The sequence below is a fragment of the Thunnus thynnus genome, chromosome 7, assembly GCF_963924715.1.
Source record: "Thunnus thynnus chromosome 7, fThuThy2.1, whole genome shotgun sequence".
NCBI classification, from domain to species: domain Eukaryota; kingdom Metazoa; phylum Chordata; class Actinopteri; order Scombriformes; family Scombridae; genus Thunnus; species Thunnus thynnus.
In genome coordinates this window covers 9,672,024-9,691,031 of record NC_089523.1, presented here as the reverse complement: position 1 = coordinate 9,691,031, position 19,008 = coordinate 9,672,024, and the positions used below count along the sequence as shown (strand labels likewise).

Below are 19,008 nucleotides of genomic sequence, written 5' to 3'. Positions count from 1 at the left end.
GGGAATTTTTGCGAAAAAAGGACAGGACGTGTATCAGCCTAAACAAATTACAGCCAAAATGTCCTACATTAACAAATGAGGATGCGTGACCTTTGATCAAATGTGGAACACTTTTGTGGTCATAACCATCAGTAAATCAACTTTGTTTCTTCTTTGTTTTGTCCTTTTTCTCTCCAGGAAACAGGAGCTGTTGAACATCTCCAATGTCCCTTTGGGAGAATGTCCCCCCTCACCACCCCGCACTGCACCGCCCAGCATGAAGGTAGGAGACACACACACACATGTGCACACATATGGTTGGCTGTTCATCTGTACACACACATATTTTTAGATAGACATTGATTTACTGACTTTTTCATTTCATTTTGCCCTTTAGACCTTCAGGCCTACAAGAAAATCTATTGATTCTGATTACCCTCATTAAGAAATCGCTTCAGCAAGCAAAGCAGTTCAGTGACAAAATGTCACAAGAACTAAAAGTTCACAACATGACATATTACATAACTACACTGAAAGCAAAGCCAGGTATTTATGTCTGATGTATGGTTTAATGTCACAACATCCATGGTACTATTTTCTCGTCCACTCTACACTTAAATTATACTCTGACAGCCTTTTTTTTTTTAAATAAAATGACAATTTTAAAGATTCAATTTATATCCATCTAAATATCTATGTAGATACACTATATTTGAATAATGAAATACATGCTCCACAGGTTGGGCACTTAAGTTTTGTGTCATTTTGTAAAGTGTGTAAACTTAGGGTCATCAAGGCTATCCAAATTCAATTTAGTGCAACCTCTATTTAAGTAAGACTCTCCATAATTTATTTCCAATATTGCACTCAGAGAGAGTAAACATGGTGATGTCATTGTATAAATTGAACCCCACTCTTCCCAGTTGTGCTGACTTCAGATTTGGGTGATGTAATACTTTTTTTTCATCTGCTTGATGTTTTTTGGGTTGCAGCTGAAAGCAGAGAGAATAAGAGCCCAAAGCTCATGCAGGAACTGAACTGTACTCTAAATATACTTCAAATTTTGACTTTAAATTTCTTCTCAAGACTGCTGAACTCATTACTCTGCTTTTTATTCTTTATGAACATTAGCTGAGTCTAGAGAACTAACTTGGACATTGTTCCTTCTCTGTGTGGCGGGAGGGATTGTCCGCCCAGGCCCCTAAGTTATTTCTCAAGGTCTTTATCTTACTAGGTGTCATATTCTCTCATTACGCTGCTTTTACTTGTAGCTCTGCTGCGACTTGGAGTCTTCGGGCTCGGTCTCTGATGCCAAATAAGGTTGTGTTATAAAAAGGAAATGCAATTGAATTATCGTGTGGTGAAGACTGATTCATGACCAACTACAGAAGGAAAAGGTTACTTTAATGCTTTATTCTTCAGCTAATGGAATCCTGACCAGAAATTGCCAAGTTCAATCAAACTGTCGTCAAAGGAAAGTTTAGCCAAAGCTGTGACTCTGCAAATTGAAAAAAAAAAGCAAGCTGAATAATGAGTCCCAATTAAATCCGTCAGACTATAGAAGATCAAATTTCTCAGGTGTTTTTCACACTGATTGATATGGTGAAATATCATTGCACTGCACATATGGAGAAAACATTTATACGAGATTGTAAGTTGTGATGTTTTCAGACATTCATTACTCACACGGCATCTCTGAAGATATTTTCCATTTTTCCTCGAGCATGATAAAAGAGAGGTATGTATTGCAACGAGGCAGATTACCAGAGTGATATACAAGAAACAGATGATGGCTCCTGCGAGAGGGAGCCACGCTCTGCAGTATGTCACCTTGAACTAAGCCATCATTATTGAATCTGCTGAAGACAACACAGAGGGAGATAGCGCTGAGAGGAGGACAGGAATGGGAAGGATAAAGTTTGCTCACGGTGAGAACGACAGAAAGAGCTGATTGATTGAAATATAGTCAGGCCGTGGCAGGAAAAATAAAAGACCACGATACATGAAAGGAATGTAACTCAAGTAGAAAACATTCATTTTCCTCTTGATGTGTGGTTGATTTCTGGTAATTATTAATCGGCAACCCACAATTTCGCTGTAAGCCAGAGTGGTCTAATGGTCAGATATTCATCATCAGTGTCACACTGGTAAAGAAGTTATGAACCTTATAATTTCCTACAATCACAGTCGACATCAAATCCATCCACAAGGTTGTAAAAATGTGTGAACAAACCACAGATTATTCTGAAACCTAAAAAATTAAACATTTAAGTAATAGACTACACTGACTTAGCTGCAAATCCTGCAGATTCATAAGCAAAAATATAATATGTTTTGGTGTAATCATGGTGTCAATCACATAACTCAAACCTCAGAGCTGAACCATGGGAAAATCCATGCAATGAAAATGATATTTCATAATTTAGTCACAGCTCTAATGCCAGGCTATCTCATCCTCAGCTGTGCTGGATAATGCATTACTCATTAATACAAAAAAAAAAAAAAAAATCGCATTTGATTGCACAGACTACATGTTGTTGCTACACAACGTAGTTATTGGCCTTGCCCCTCCTGTACAGTGGTTATAAACAGTCTTCTGGGCGGACACACTGGTATGGAAATAGGGAATTTGTGCACCTGGCACACATACATCCTGGCACATTAGGAGCTATTGTGCTCTGCATCTGTTTAGCATATGTTCTTGAATTTATATATGCAGACAGAACATCCTTTCATGAATAGAAAGGTGAAGCACATAAAGAACCATTTTAAATGGTTAGCACATGTGTTTAGGGTCAGAGATCAGGTGGTGGTGGTTAAACATATACAGTTATTTCAAGGGTAGGAAATAAAAGTTCTTGATGTCAGTTCTCACAGTTGTCACTGGTGTATGTGTTTGTCAAAGCCACATTCAGTCACACATTTCTTTCTGTTTTAGACTTTAGTGTTTATGTATAATGTTAACAGTCAACTGTCAAGCTGAGACAGAAAACAAAACTTAGACAGTGTTAGAGAATCTGTGTGTGTTTTGTGGAGACACATGCACACTGGAATGACCTGTTCTGTTCTGACAAACGATTTAGTTTGCTGCCTGACTTGACTTTCCTGTTTAAGCTTTAGGCGTTAAATGGCAAAAAGGAGATTATAAGCACAAGAGAGGGAAGTCCTTTTCTAAATAGAGAAGGGAGGTAAGAATAAGAGGAAGACAGAGACAGAGAGGGCTCACATATTTTAGCTGCTGTTGTTAAGGTAAGTCTGCATTTTGATTTAACCAGGTAGTCTGATACTGGGAGTAATTTTATATATGGTATAATGTTGTGTTCAGATTAGTTTGGGCTTGTTTGGGTTGGATTAGTGTGTTAACTGACTTACATGCCATTTCCGTTTTTATAATGAAGTTTCACAAGAATTAGAAATGAACAGATGTATCAGGGCTAGCTGTCTGGTGAACTTTCATAATGCTGAGTTTGAAAAAGCTTGAAGGTGAACAAACACATTTAGAAGTCAGTGATGTTCAATTCATTGATTGTCCTGTTTTACAGGTGATATCATCCTATCCTGCTATCAAAAATATAATCAAGAATTCATTAAACATTTTAAACTTAGAGGGGTTCAAGATCAGATAAAAGCATTCGGCAGTTTCAGTAGTCAGACACAACTACTCTAGAATTTTATTTCAAAACATGTTACATCTAGTTTAGGAAGATTTTACAACTTCACATAACAGTAGAAACACTTTTGTAGACTCTGCATCTCTGAAACGTCTACATTTTCATGTCTTATTTATAGCAGATTTACTCCCACATGTACCATATTTCACCACAATCTTTCATAACCCAGAGACAAAGCCAAAACAGTATTGACTAAAGTATCAAATACCGATGTGTGTCAGCGTAAATATCAACCAGTGTGCCATGTTCTAGTACCTGTAATGGATCTGACAGAGCTCTGCTGTAACAGTGCTATAAGGGTGTTGCATCTGATAGCTGAGAGGGTGGGGCTGTCTTTCTCAGATCCATCTGTTCATCCACCCTTCGCCTTTTAGACCCAGAGGAAGAGTTGTGTTGTGAGCAGCAGAGAAGAGTCTGTGGATATAGGATAGGATGCAGTGCTAACTTTGGCTGAGGTACAGTTGTTTTTGAACAAGCCTCTAACATATCGCAAACAGAACTGAACTGGAAACAGCAAGTGACTTTGTGGATATAATAGGAAGAGCATGATGCTGATGGCGCTCATTTCTTGTCTGTTTGTCATAGTTTGACTGTAAACAGAAGGGCAAAGATTAAAAATTAAATTAAAAAAGAAAGCAACAGAACAATTGGAGTAGCTTAATTCAGTTCAATTACTGTTTTTCATGTTACATTCTGAAATATTCCTTTAATCCTGAAGCTAACATGATGAGACATGGAGGCTCCTGTCCCTGTGTGTGACATGGCATCATTGCTGTCAATGTGTATATATATAATATGTTCATGACTTTACATGAATATGTGTGAATTTTAGTAGCCAGTGAGTCTGTCAGTCATGCAGGCAGCTGGTCTAATCTGCCTGCAGTCTGTGGTAGCCCCAGCGGGTTGCCATGGGTGATGAGAGATGCAGATGTTGTTGCTGGGTTAGAGAGACAGTCTAAACTGTCACGGTCAACAAGTTTGTGAGGATGAGGGGAAAAAAAACCAAAAAACGAATGATCTGAAGCTATTTTTGAGAAAAAAACATCTATTAACCCCTCTCCTCTCTTTCTCCTGTTGCCCTCACAGTTACTTTTACACACACACACATCATGGTAAAGTGCAGTTGGCAGAGAGCATGTGTTGACTGCAAAAGCTGCTACCTAACAGATATAGACAGCTGTGCTTTCTGGTGTTGACTCCGCAGGTCCAGCCACAGCACTGTATCAGCTTACAACACCTTTAACTAGTTAATATTAACTCCTTGATAAGTTCCGTATGTGTATGTGGTTCTGTCGGCAAGGCAGAGGGAGTGATAGATTTATAGATTTTCAACTACCTGTGAGTACTGTAGCTAGCGTAGAGAGTAACATTAATTTTATTAGTGCTGTTAGAATGTAGTAATGTACAGGTTGTTACTGGAATACAGTCATTCAAACGGCTGTAAAACACCAGTTAAACACTCCCCCAGCGGCAGACCTTCCTAGCTAAAGAGCTACAGTTCATTGGTAGGGAATTCAGTTCCTGGTTTCCTCCTGCTTTGTATTTTATGGTGGTATTGAATGGGCAGCATCCTACGCTGCTGTAATTGTGTGTGAGTGGCACTAGCTGTCAAAGTCATTTAAAGTAGGTCATACAGTAGTTGATGTTTTTTAAGTTTTTATTTCAATTTGGTGACTTTGTAATTCAACAGCAGTGTACTGTGTAGAAGCCATCTGAAGAGGAAGCATGGGGCTGCTGTTGTAGAATGCTTTTCTTAATTTCTTCCTCTAAACCAGACTTTTTTTTTTAGAACAGGAAGTTAAATTTTAGTGCCTGAATTGACGTGACTTTTAAGTGAGTGTGTATAGCCTAAACCCACCCTGCACACATGATTGCGATTACACATCACATACGTGCGCCAAAATCTGAGCACAAGACACAAAGCATGCAGACCATTATCACCCTCACAGCTTGTTTATGTGACAAGGTGGAGACCTCAGGGACGAGGATGTGTGAACGCACTTAAGGATGCATGTGTTCGGGTGAGCGTGTGTTTATGTGTGTGTGTGTGTTACTATCTGAGGAAGTGGTTGCTTATCAGCGTGTGTGCATGTGGGTGTGAGAGGCTGTTGGGAAAGTATCTCAACTGCCCTGCCCTCTTGACACAGCTATGTTTATGCAGTGGAAGAGTGTCAGACACAGTGAAACTGGTCAGCGAGATCTGCTGCTGTCAACACTAATGTTACCAATGTAAGAAAGTAAGAAATTTAAATTCAGACATCTGGGTTTTGTGTTGTCAAAACACTTGTATGAGTTGCAAATTAGAGCCAACTTTCAGGGTGACGACTGAGCTGTTGCACGGACTGAATGGTATTTGCTGTCAGTAGATTTGAAGGCTGTGGAAGTCAAAGTTTAGCATTGTTACACCCTGTTTGACATATTTTGTATTCTTCCTTGGTCTCTGTTTCAGTCTGCAGAGTTCTTCGATATGCTGGAGAGAATGCAGGTATGAAACAATTCTTTCTTCTTTCTTCTGACATATTCCTTTCCCTAATTCCACAATGTCTATTCTCTCCTTTCTGTTTCTCCTCACCTTTCTGACTTAATGTCTGAGCAATAGTTGCCAATGTGCAGTAGCTGCATGTCCATATAGAACATGAATTAACTTCATGAGATAGCGTCTATCCTCTCTCTTTTTCTCTGACCACCACCAGGATTAATATATACATGGATGAGACAGACGTTGATGATTTAATCAGTGTACAGTAGGTCAGCCTGCTGGGTTCAGTCTGTTGCTCAGATTGGATAATAGGCATGCTGGGGGAAGAGAAGAGTAGTACTGGAATTAACTGAACTGGCGTACAACTATTTTCTCATCCTCTGTATGGAATTCATTGATTTTTTTTCTGTCTTCTGAACAAAGTCTGTCTCTCTCTGTATGTGGCCACTTTGTGCCCTCCACAAGTCCCCACAGCTTTGGGTAGTCTAAGGACAGATAGTGATGTAAAAAGGGAGAAGAGGAGGAGAAAGGAGGTTGGGGGGTTAGAAATGAAAGACACATTCAAAAAAAGGCGACGAGGGAACAAGCGGTCAAAGGAAGATCCAAAGAGAGAGAAAAGGGCTTTTTGGAGGTTCTTTTTGTGGGGAAAAAGGATTCATGGTTCACGATGATCTCGATCACGATCTCCAAGATGCGTGAGCTGGTCTAGTCACTGGAATTATTCATAATTTAAGAACAGAGTGACCCTTCTTATACACAGCTGAGCAGACTTACAGTCAAGTAGGTGTGAAGTCACCAGGCACTGAAAGGAAAGAGCAAAGAAAGTAGTTTTAATGTAGCAACCCACAAAAACAGCTCATTAGTCTACCTAAAAAACCTCTCACCACCTCTCTAAACCAAACCCTTAAAGGGTAGTTATATATTTCTTATTACCAACATATTAATGCCATGGAAATTCAAAATTCAACATTACATTTTTCCTACCAAGAATTGCCTGCGTAGCCAAAGTTATGCAAGTCATAGGGAGGATGTTGGTTTGAATGGCAGGTGTACAGATTGCAGGACTTTGACACTGTAGACCAGGTTTGTATCCTGTGCCCCCTCTGCTTAGGTTTAGACAACAAAACCACTTTGGTAAAGTTAAGAAAAGTCTGTAGACTGTGGTTTTGTTTAAACATTAACTAAGTAAAAACATGATGTCTTGTGCTTTGAGCCACTGTTGACTTTTACAGTATTTAACCAAGATCACAATCAATCCATAACCTTAACCAAGTGCTGTGGGTGCCTTAATATGACCGTGAAAAAACAATGCTGTGGTTGACACGTTGTCAGCAAACATTTTGCAACTTGGCCAATATGTTCATCAGCAACATGTCCCAATTACCTTGTTAAAAAACATAAATATGCAGCATTACATTTCAAAGTGGGCTAACTCCGACTTTAGCCTAGTGCTTGCTGGCCAGGTTTAGCCTAGAGTTTACGTGGTTATCCCCTGAAAATCGCCTAAACACGGGGCTAAAAGGTGCCAGTGTGAAACAGGGCTAAAGTAAACACTGGAGTAGTCACGTGTCGTTCAAGAATGTAAACACTAGTAGATAGTATCTAGATGTGGACTAACGCATTGTTGGGTTTGTTCTTTTCATCTGATAAGTCGACAATAAGGAAAACATAGAAAGCATCGGCCTCATCCTTTAATTTTGAATAATAATTTTCCCTCTGATGGCACAGAAGTTATGGGGAGAGGGGCTGGGAGATGCAGCAGGACACGCTGACTGAAGACATCAGCATAGTTATTTGAAAAGTGTAGGCAGCAGGTAGATGACAAGTCAGTCAATGCAGCCTGATGATCAAAGAGCCTCATGTACACACAACTGTGCCCCTCATCCGTCTTTTCTGCACCTCAGCTGGCATCGACCCGCTTTCTTGAGCTCTGCCACCTATAACATTTGGATCCCTCCGTGTTCAAAGGGTGCTGCCATACTGTAATCGGGATGGTGCTGATGAAGGTCACCTATTTGATCCCCATCTCTTCTTTTCCCTCCTCTCCTAACTTCACCCACCCCTTCCTCTTCCTTTGTCTTGTCTCCATCTCTCTCTCTATGACTGAAAATTGAAGCCTCTTAAGGGCGCCTTTGTGATCAGTCTCGTATTGTTGACAATGACTCCCCTGTGACTGTAACAGCTGCTGCATCAATATGCGCTCAGACCATTACAGACTAGAAATGTGCCTGTGTGTGTGTGTGTTGCCTGATTTTTGGTATGGTTGGTGGCATTAGATGGTGTGTGTGTGTGTGTGTGTGTGTTTATTTAGAAGTCCACATACATGTGCTTATTTCCTTACATCTGTTCTCGTTCATGTACGCAAGCTGTTCCACTGGGCCTGTACTGTAATTGGCCAATTTTCTATGTGTCTACCAGATTGGTTTTTTCATATCTGCATACACTGTATATACAAAACACTGCAGACTGAAAAGCCTCAGTGCTGCTGCCAAATACTGTAACAAATGAGAAAAGGAAGACTTATCATGTCTGGAAGCTGGAGAAAGGGAGGATGACTAAGTGTCTGTATTACCTGTATGTGTGTATGTGTATGTGTGTGTAGGAAAAGTGAATTAGCATGTATGACTCACCCAGTTGTCATCTGGCAACAGAGACGATGAGGTCTGAAAACAAGAGTGCTGTGTGGCAGGACAGTGTGTGATGCGCAAAAATGAACAGATCTTGCTTTTTGACCCTTGTGCTTTTCCGTCCTCATGCTGCATACGGACACTAATTAGGTCCCCAAAGCTGAAGAGACCAAAAAATGGAAGGTGTGGCCAGACACCAGACACACACACATGTCATCAGTTTGTGTCATGATGTCCGTCGTTTCTCTGCATGTTTTCCTCCATCACTTCTTCATCATGCCTCCCAATTTCCTCTGTGGTTGCTCTTGTCTCATCTGTCAGCCTTTCAGAGATTCTTAACACCCTTGTGAGCACTTTTCAAAATTTTCTCAGGGCTTTTTAAAGAACAAAATCAATAGCCTCCTGATCTGATTGATTATAAGTTGAATGAACTCCAACTGTCAATTGATCCTCTCTTGCCTGTCAGTATCCTGACTCCCCGCTGCTGCAGAATATAAATGACTGGCTGTCCATAGCACTGTTCTCTCAGCGCTGCAGACGGGCCTCAGCAGTATTTAGAGGTCATACACTGGAACCGTGCTATGCCAGAGCAACTAGAGGCTTGTAACAGCTCTTAACCCCGGGGGCTACTGAATCAAAACAGAATTGTCTCAAGGCTCTGACATCATCAAGGGGTGACATGCCCTCATTGATGTTTGCTGATGACTGTGCATTTCAGGTTGTTGCATCATCACCTGAGAGTTCATTTGGCATAACACGTTGTGTCACCCTGTGTGCCTGTGCTTGTGGCTTTGCTTGCAGCTGTATCGTTGTGGTGAAAGTCAGTGAACTTCAGCCACTGTATGTTAAAATGTGTATTTTTAATGTTGTGTGTTCCCTTTTTTTACAGGATGACTATATACCCTACCCACGAATAGAAGATGTGAGTCATCTCCCTCACATAATACACTCAAATCACACATTTACACCTGTCTCATGTGTAACCACTAGCTAGGAGTGTTTCCAACAATAGAAAATACATTTAAAGGTGAAGCACATTGCTCTTTTATCATTAGAACTGTGCGTGCCCCAGAGCTACAATACTTTTTTTTTCTTCACATTTTTGTCTCTCCTCCTGCCCTCCTATCTAAGGTCCTGGAGAAAGGTGGTCCATACCCCCAGGTAATCCTGCCACAGTTTGGGGGCTACTGGATTGAGGATGTGGAGGCTCCAGCTGGGACCCCGTCCTCCTCAGAGTCCAGTTTCTGTGAGGAGGAAGATGGAGGAGAGGGCATGAGTCCCGGTGGGGGGCACAGCTACCGCCTGGAGTGTAACAGCACAGCCCGCGCATACCGCAAACACTTCCTAGGGAAGGTGAGTGTGTGTGTGTGTGTGTGTGTGTGTGTGTGTGTATTAAGGTCAGTTTCACTGTGTCTGTAGCAGGGAGAGTCTGTTATTGTGTTTGACCAAAAATCTCTCTCGCTCTCCGCTTCATCCAGGAACACATGAACTACTACTGTACTGGCAGCAGCATAGGCAACCTCATCATGTCTCTGAAACACGAGGAGGGTGAGGGACAGGAATTCCTACGCATCATGCTCAGGTATTGTGAACATGCAGCATACTGAGACTAATAGTCTTAGTATCTTAATTTCATGCATTTAGGTATGACGTGAGAAACAAAATATCAACACCGCATTTCACTGAGTCAAGGTTTAACTCCCTCTATAGCTTGTCTCCTCTCCTGGTATCTTCATTTGCTTTCTCTCTTCTTGTCTTCTACCTATTAGTGATGGGCTGCAAATTTTGGATTTCGATCCGTTACCAGTCTCATATAAACAATAATAAAGCAGCTTTGCAATCTACCTGAATGCTGCCTTTGTTTGGGTCTTATTCCTCCCTCCTCCCTCCTCTATCGTTGCAGCTCTGTGTGCTCTTTGTCATGTTTGACTCTGATATGTTTGAACAGATTTGCAGTGCTGTCATGGACAGCTTCCCTGTCATTATCACAGTTGGTGACATTTTCATTAACAAGCGAGAAAAACAATCAAGTAATGCTATGTTTGCACTTTGTTATTGTGGAGGCTGCAGAGAAGATTGTGGCCAGGTGATGGATAATCTCTTCTTTGACATTTATAATGCTAGTAATATAGATTCTGCTCCTCTGAAAATTGCCACTAACACAGTATCACATCAATTGGTATCAAACTGCCCATCGATAGTCGCTGTCTTTTTTCTCTTTTTAACTCTGTGAGAAATGCTGTTACCTAAACCATTAATGTTGAGAAATCTATTTGATGGAACAAATCTCCCAACAACCCCTCAAGCACAGCTTCTCTTTATATCTCCTTGCAGGTCGAGGACCAAAACAGTCCATGATAGGATCTCTTTATCAGGCATCAACCAGCTGCCCAGTGTACCTCAGATTGCAAAGGTAAGATACGGCTCAAAAATAGACTTGCCACATGCATTTTTCTACACTCTAAAAACACACAGCAGAATGAAAACATGTGGTGTATAGTAGCTGCAAGGCCAGGTTGTCACATGCACGCTGGCTCACTCTTTATTGAAAGAAAGACGGAAGGAGGATGATATCTTTTCAGCAGCTGACTGATCCGACACTTTTATCAGCTCATTAAAAAAACAGCACTTGATGATTTTTACCCTGACGTGTGATTCACTGATCCAGTGAGGAGATATTTACTGATTACAAACCAAGTATTACAATGACTTTTAGATATTTAGGTGCACAAAGATTCCCTCATCTGTAGCTAGAAATATATTTTTACCTTGCAAATAAAAATGTTAACAGTAAACTCTGTTATCTTTGTAAATGTATATTTTTTACTTAAACTCAGTGGTATCCCTTTTGAGTCTTACTGTGGATATACTGTATTTCCAGTATGGATGATGAGATCGCTCTCTTATGGTATCTGTCAAATTCAGTGAGTCTCTTTTCCTCACAGCTGCTGTGTGACGACGCCACAGGACTGAAGTTCAACCCAGTCCTGTACCCTCGGGTGAGTCTCACATCATGACCTCATCATCACCAGTCTGTCCCCGGCTCATGTAGCCAGATATACATATAGTCATTCAAGCTGACCTGAGTTACCTTTTCATACCTACATCTCCTTCTGTTAAGACACAAAGGGACACTGTATGAAGCACTAATGCGACATTTAATAATAACTTTATAGTAATATTCATCAGTAGCTGTCCATGATTTCTGCTTTAAATTCATAAATGTTCAATGCCATTTACTTCATGTACAGGGCATCACATCTGCCAGCATCACCCACCTGTCCTTATACCAATCCTCTCTTACCCTTAACTAAACAAAGTGCATAACTGTTCACATTTTACCGCTCATAAAGCCCTCCTACCTCACTAAAATCCACCCTGTTCAGCGAGTACATTATTCAAAAACAATTGATGATACAACAAGTCTCTAAAATGGAAACGATGGATCTGTTTCTCCTCCTGTGAGCCCACTGGAGGGGTGTGATGGAGCATGCTTTCAGTCCTTGCCTCAGGGAAGGAAACAAACCATCTGTGTCTCAGTCTGCAAGAGGCTGCGACAAGATCACTGCCCTCGCTGGGGGCTGTGACAGTTTCCCGCATGTCATCCTTGCGTAACACAGGCCCAGTAAATCTGCCCTGGAGACATGTTGGCTAGGAAGAAAACATGTTTTCCAAACTACTACAGCAAGTAGTTAGGGAGTAAGTAAGAACTAATTGTTTTTGTTCGTGCACAGGGATCTCAGTTGATAGTGGCTTATGACGAGCATGAGGTGAACAACACCTTTAAATTTGGAGTCGTCTACCAGAAGTTTGGACAGGTGAGTGATTATATTGATCGTCTGTATTGATCTAAAATTGAGCCTGCCTTTAAATACAGCCTCTGATCTTTCACACTGTTCTGCTCCTTGTATTCTCCTGTTCTGTATTTTTTTCCGCTCCTCTTCCTCTCAGACGTCAGAGGAAGAGTTGTTTGGGAACAATGAAGAGACCCCGGCGTTCAAGGAGTTTCTCAGTATCCTGGGTGGCAATATTGAACTTCAGGATTTTAAAGGGTGAGAGACCGGAGTAGAATGCAAATGAATAAGGGAAAAGAAGCAGAGTAAAGTTGGATAAACATAAGGAAAGAAGGCAGTATTCATAGCAAAATAACCATTAAAATAAGGCTGCACAAGGATCAAAAGAAAGATGCCATCGGAGTGCATTGCAATCAATTTAATTACTGTAACCTTCAAGCAACTTGTCCTGCTGTTTTGGCTTCAGCGTGCAATCGGGATAAACTGCTTAGTGAATCATATCCTAGAAAAGAAAGTGCCACATAGACAGATAATCAGAGCCATGTGTATTGTGTGGTCTTGCAGGCTTTTTCTATTGCATTACACTCATGACTGTTACTGTTTCCTTACCTGAGTCTTTTAATTGTAGCTGATAGATTATGGCAAACTGCACAATATTTTGAGTGGCATTTGAAGGATGATAAAACTGACATATGCATTTAAATTACATGAATTAAAACCTTATCTTGTTACTGAAGGGGAGAAGGCCAAACAGTGAACATGACCAGCGTGCTTTGATATTGTGACAGGTTCCGCGGTGGGCTGGATGTGTCCCATGGACAGACAGGCTCTGAATCTGTCTACACTGTCTTCAGACAGAGAGAGATTATGTTCCACGTGTCAACCAAGCTTCCCTTCACCGAGGGAGACGTTCAGCAGGTACGAGGCTTTAATCTTGGCTTTATTATTATTACACTGAAGGCGCGGTGGATTTAGCTGCTGAAGGAGGACGCTTTGGCTCAAAAATGCCAATATCGAACTGCTCAGGTGTAGCTGATGTTGTCTCTTGCTGTTCTCGTTGTGAAATAGCTTTTTCATAAACTGTTGCTAAAACTGCTTCAATCAAAAGCTGGAAAGTTATTTGATGTGAAGCTGCTAAAATCCTCCTTAGAAACAAATAAATCCCTTTTGCATTTTATGGTTTATGTGTGATAGAAGACTTATACATCGTGCTTTTCTTTTAAAAGTTTCCTCTGCTACAGAAACAAAAAAAAATGTGTTTGCTTCTTCAGCTCCAGAGGAAAAGGCACATAGGAAATGACATCGTGGCAGCAGTCTTCCAGGAAGAGTCCACACCGTTTGTCCCAGATATGATCGCCTCCAACTTTCTGCATTCTTATGTGCTGGTGCAGGTTGAGAACCCATGTACAGAGAACACAACATACAAGGTACAAACCAGACCAGTGTATGGAAATGACACTGCTCCTCTGTAATAACTGTAAATGAATAAATCTGCAGATATAGCATAATAGCTTGTTAGTTTTCATAACCTTGCAGCTTTTTGTATTGTATTTTACATATTTATAAGATTTTTTGTCTTGTGTGTATATTTCCGTATATTTGGTATAATTGAGCTCAAACAAGCTGTAAATAGTTTTTGAAACTGATATTTGTCCCTGTTAGCTGGATACTGGTTCAGGAAACAAATTATAAATAACTGGAAAAGCAGAGACACACCAAAGTACATGATGAATCACTCGCAATGACAAAGTGTTCCCAAGTTTCCTTCCGATTTCGCCTCATGCTCTCAGCTTGAAATCTCCTCTTGAAACCCTCTGGATAATAAATGTTAATAACGTGTGACTATTGTTTGTTTTTTACATGCACAGGTGTCTGTTACAGCGAGGGAGGATGTGCCTCCTTTTGGACCCCCTCTTCCAAACCCAGCTGTCTTTAAGAAGGTGAGATAAAGAGCTGAGGGAAGAAGACAGGGAAAAATGCATCTTTGAGTTTTAGCAGTAACTCAAGTCAAACTGGAGTTGTGTAAGATTCAAGTCATGAATCTGAATTATTTCAGATTCATGACGCGAATCTTACATAACTCTGCTTTTTGACTTTAACATCAATGACTCATGACTTCACTTGGGCTTGATATGCTCCCCAAGCCCCAAGATTAAGAATTATGTTATAAATGATGTGCTGGGTGGATATACTTTGTCTCAATCCAAGGGCAACCAATCAGGAGGGAAGGAAGGAAAGCTGACCAGCAGACAGAGACTGAAGATGATAACTTACCACTTGGACTATGCACTTGGCCCAGACATGACAAATGATTGCAATTGTGTTACAGGGATAACATACCAAGACACACCTGATCATTTGCTTTTGAAGGAATAGTTCAACATCCTGGGAAATGTGCTCATTCACTTTCTAGCAGAGAGTTACAGCAGATAAGTAGATTGATACCACTTGTTTATTGATCATTTGGCACATAATCCCTTTAAAATGGCAAATTTAGATTTTATCATTTTACTCTTTTTTGTTATCTTTGGACAGAGGCAGGTTAGCTGTTTCCCTGTTTCTTGTCTTATTGCAAAGCTAAGCTAACCGTCTGCTGAAACAGACAGATATGAGAGTGGTTCTCATCTAGCTCTCTGTCAGAAAGCAAATAAATATATTCCCCAAATTATTGAACTATTCCTTTAAATATTATAAAGTTTATTTGAAAAAAATTACAAATTTCATTATTTCTTTTAGTCTAGTTTAGCAAATGTTAGATACTGTTAACTAAAGTGTTACTCTGGGGCATATAATGACTTGTTTAGGACTCAAAACAAAAAGTTTAGGACTTAGAATTGACTTGGTACTTGTTGGTCTTGTCTTGGGACTTGACTCCAGACTTCATAGCCAAGACTTGAAAACAATGACTTTGTCCCACCTCTAGCAATACAGTATTTATAGTTGCAAGTATTAAAACATGCTCTTTTAAAGTCACGGTTTACCATTTGATTGCACATCCAAAAAACTCTCCTCCTCATCTTTCCGTGTGACATTAGCTAAAACGAGTTGGCTTATTTCAGATAGTGTCACAAAGGGGAAATCGATCCTGTATTGATCCCATAAAACTGCATTAGAAACAAAACCTGACTTCCAGACTTAGTACAACATTCAGGTACTTATTGAAACATGATTTTCAGCTTATAAGCACAAATAAAGAAGATTTGAGGCAGATGAGAATTTAAACCAGTGAGGTTGATACTTGTGATCACACTTTTTTTTTTTTTTTAGTGTGCTTCAATACTGTAATTTGCACTGTGCTGATGAAGGTCACCTTTTCCTTTCCCTGCCCCTCACCCCTTTTGTTCATCATTTAACTCTCTCTCTCTCTCTCTCCTTCTCTCAAGGGTCCTGAGTTCCGAGACTTCTTGCTGACAAAGCTGATCAATGCCGAAAACGCCTGCTACAAATCTGACAAATTCGCCAAACTAGAGGTGACGCACGCATGCACACTTGCCCTCAAACGCCACAGCGTGCCTTCAATCACTGTTCAGCTTTTTTCCACAATCATCCCTATCCAAATGCTTTCATGTGTGACTTTTGTGCGTGTGAACTCATTCCAGGGGCGAACGCGAGCTGCACTGCTGGACAACCTCCACGATGAGCTGCACAGACAGAGTCAGGCTACGCTGGGTCTGGGCCAGGCGGGAGAGGAGGACAAGCTGGAGAATGGGGGGCACGGGGGTCTGCTGGAAACCTTCAAGGTGAACATGACCTCGGACAAAAGTAGCATCATCTTCTCTCACCTGTGTGACATTTATTCAGTATTATTAATGAGCACTATTACAGCACAGAATGTGAGGTTTGCCTGCTGTAGGTCAACTAAATGTCACAGGTTTGCAAGATGACTTCAGGTGCTAAACCATCAGTAGCGCTGTAGCTGCTGCTTTTCTCTGAGCTTAAATACTTTGACCTTATACTCCAAGTGTGTGTACGTGTGTGTAGGCATATGCATTGACTCTATATGTGTGTAAAAATGGATACAAATGTTCTGTACTCATGTATTTATGTGACACTTTTGCCTTTAAATGCCCCTTCTTTTCATTATTTATCCTTTTCTTTTGTTCTCACCCATTCACCTCACTCTTTCCTTCTCATCACTCACTGTCTATATACACTCTTTTGTCCACAACGAAAGGCTCATTCATGTTAATTGGACCGTTAGAATATGTATTTCCATCTGTGTGTGTGTGTGTGTGTGTGTGTATGTGTGTGTGTGAGAGTGAGTGAGTGAGATGACTCTGTGACTAATATGACAATTTGGCTCTCACTTTTCACAGGCATTATGGACAGCTATTTTGCACTTTCTGCAGTCAGTCCCAGGGGGCGCCGTTCTCATTGCTGCCCTGGCAGTTGCTGTGTATTACCTGTCTGCATCACTGTAAATACAGCTGAGGATTACCACTTGATAATAAACATTATTTTTTATGATGTTGTTTTGTGTTTATGCTTTCAAAAAATTAGAACGTCATATCTGCAGCATATAGCAAAACAGACCAAGATGTTATAGCTACTGTGTTTTATTTATTTGATTTTTTAATTTTTTTTTAAATAAGCTTTTCTGATTCTTGTTATCAATGAACCAAACTATAGAAGTCATTAAAATCATGCAGCTTGCTAGACACACATTCATTCATCAGCTCCACCTCATTCAGTACTTTCTTGGAGAATGACGCTCTCTGGTGGCTGTACTGTGCAATAGCATCTATAATCCTATTTATAATCTATAAGAAGAACATTAATCCCCCATTTGAGCTTTTTCCGCTCGCTTCTATATTGCTCTTTCAACATCCATCCCCTTTCTGTCCTTCTATGTATCCCTGCCACCAATGTTTCCTTCCTTCTGCATTTGTCCTCTCCTCCTCCCACTTGTCCACTCATTTCCTGTTTCCTCTTTCTCCTCCAGAGAGCCATGCGTGTCAGGAGTCACTCCATGGAGACCATGGTGGGGTCTCACCGCCACAGGAGCCCCGGCGTAGGAGGTGGGGTCCCAGCCAGCCTGAGCGGAGGAGGACTGCCGCAGAGCACCAGCGAGTGCACAAAGAGCACTTTCACTGTGAGTAGAGGGCAGGGAAAGATGGATATTTAGAGCATCATCATTCATGATGGTCACTACATCGTGTAACGTCATTAGAAAATGGTTTTAAATGTTAAAAAAAGGAAATTACACCTGCAGATAGAGCTTTTGTTGTCAACCAGTGCATCATGCCATCAGAAATGAGCAGTAATTTCATCTGAATTAATTATTAAGAGTTTAAATTTCATCCTTTCTTCTTCTTCATCTTCTCCAGCCCCCAGCATTGTCAGCCAAGTCTCCCTTGAAGAGTCCAGTGAAACGGCGTTCAGGACTCTTCCCTCGTCTCCACTCCAGCACAGAAACCCCAGACAAACACACACGCAGGTTAGTTATTAGGCCTTACTCTTACACTTCAAACACCAACATTGTCTGTGTTTTCATGCAGGTAGAAGGAGACCAGGAAGTCTTTACAGTGTTGCTACCACTAATGTGTTTTTCTTCTGTCAGCAGTGACCAAAAGCTTGCCGAGATCTGCCCACTTTCCCAGGAAGTGAGGTCAGAGACATCATCCAATCCCAGCTCACCTGAGATCTGCCCCAACAAAGAGAGGTGAGACATAAATTTCTCTTCTAAACTCTCTAGAGGCCAATTGAGGAAAGTTGGTCTTTGATCAGATGTGTGATCAAAAGGTAATTTTAAATTTAATTGTCATTGGAAGTGAATATTTCTCCCCCATTCTTCTACATAAAATCTTATTTCCAGCTTCTCTTCATCTCTGTTCGCTTCTGTTCTCCTCCTCAGGCCGTTTATCAAACTGAAGGAGTGCAGCGGCGGCAGACCGAACATCTCACGTTCTTCATCCAGCACCAGCAGCTTCAGCAGCACCACGGGAGAAACAGAAGCGCTGGAAGAACTAGAGACAGTGAGTACAACACACACTGTGCCTCAAACACTCTCAATGAGAAGAAATTGTGTCATAAAACAGCAATGTGTCCCATTTACTGAGTTGGGGAAACATTCTTCAAGGACTGTGAGGAAGTTGTTAGACCAGAGTGTCAAAGCTATCACGGTGGGAATAGTGTGTAATTACCAAGAGCTGTCTAATAGAGAGTGCTGAATGTCAGCAGAATGATTATAATGATTACAGCTCATCTCATCTCGATGTGTATCAGATGACACTGCTTGTCAGTCTTGTTTTATCTAATGGAAATTAAATGGAAATGTGTCGAATTGTTCCTACTCTCAGCATTTTACTTGGGATTGGACTGCAAAGATGGAGTGTGATGTTAAAATTGATAAAACATAGATAAAAATAAAATCTTTGATATTCTAGGAAAAGCCTCAGTTTATGCTTTTCTTCTTTGAAGCCTCATTCAATTTGGGATTTTTTTTTTAGTATTTACAG

The 19,008-nt window shown here is 40.8% G+C and overlaps 1 protein-coding gene across 11 annotated transcripts in view; it reads left to right on the top strand.

The window, feature by feature from the left end:
• Window positions 1-18,869, top strand: part of LOC137185795 (rap1 GTPase-activating protein 2-like) — a 79,988-nt gene extending 61,119 nt beyond the window's left edge. For 2 of the 11 annotated variants that reach the window (XM_067594166.1, XM_067594171.1), the window contains exons 3-20: window positions 178-262; window positions 6,100-6,135; window positions 9,646-9,678; window positions 9,888-10,109; window positions 10,235-10,338; window positions 11,091-11,169; window positions 11,702-11,755; window positions 12,491-12,574; window positions 12,708-12,808; window positions 13,339-13,468; window positions 13,822-13,977; window positions 14,419-14,490; window positions 15,934-16,020; window positions 16,150-16,290; window positions 17,493-17,642; window positions 17,878-17,987; window positions 18,111-18,212; window positions 18,405-18,863. In XM_067594166.1, the coding sequence (XP_067450267.1) occupies window positions 178-262; window positions 6,100-6,135; window positions 9,646-9,678; window positions 9,888-10,109; window positions 10,235-10,338; window positions 11,091-11,169; window positions 11,702-11,755; window positions 12,491-12,574; window positions 12,708-12,808; window positions 13,339-13,468; window positions 13,822-13,977; window positions 14,419-14,490; window positions 15,934-16,020; window positions 16,150-16,290; window positions 17,493-17,642; window positions 17,878-17,987; window positions 18,111-18,212; window positions 18,405-18,720 (2,062 nt within the window). In that variant the 3' untranslated portion in view covers window positions 18,721-18,863. Of the gene's footprint in view, window positions 1-177; window positions 263-1,693; window positions 5,888-5,918; window positions 6,000-6,099; window positions 6,136-9,645; window positions 9,679-9,887; window positions 10,110-10,234; window positions 10,339-11,090; window positions 11,170-11,701; window positions 11,756-12,490; window positions 12,575-12,707; window positions 12,809-13,338; window positions 13,469-13,821; window positions 13,978-14,418; window positions 14,491-15,933; window positions 16,021-16,149; window positions 16,291-16,866; window positions 17,015-17,492; window positions 17,643-17,877; window positions 17,988-18,110; window positions 18,213-18,404 lie in introns of those variants that run through there. The other 9 variants (XM_067594168.1, XM_067594170.1, XM_067594169.1 and 6 more) reach the window with 8 other exon arrangements.
• Window positions 18,870-19,008: the final 139 nt, after the last annotated feature.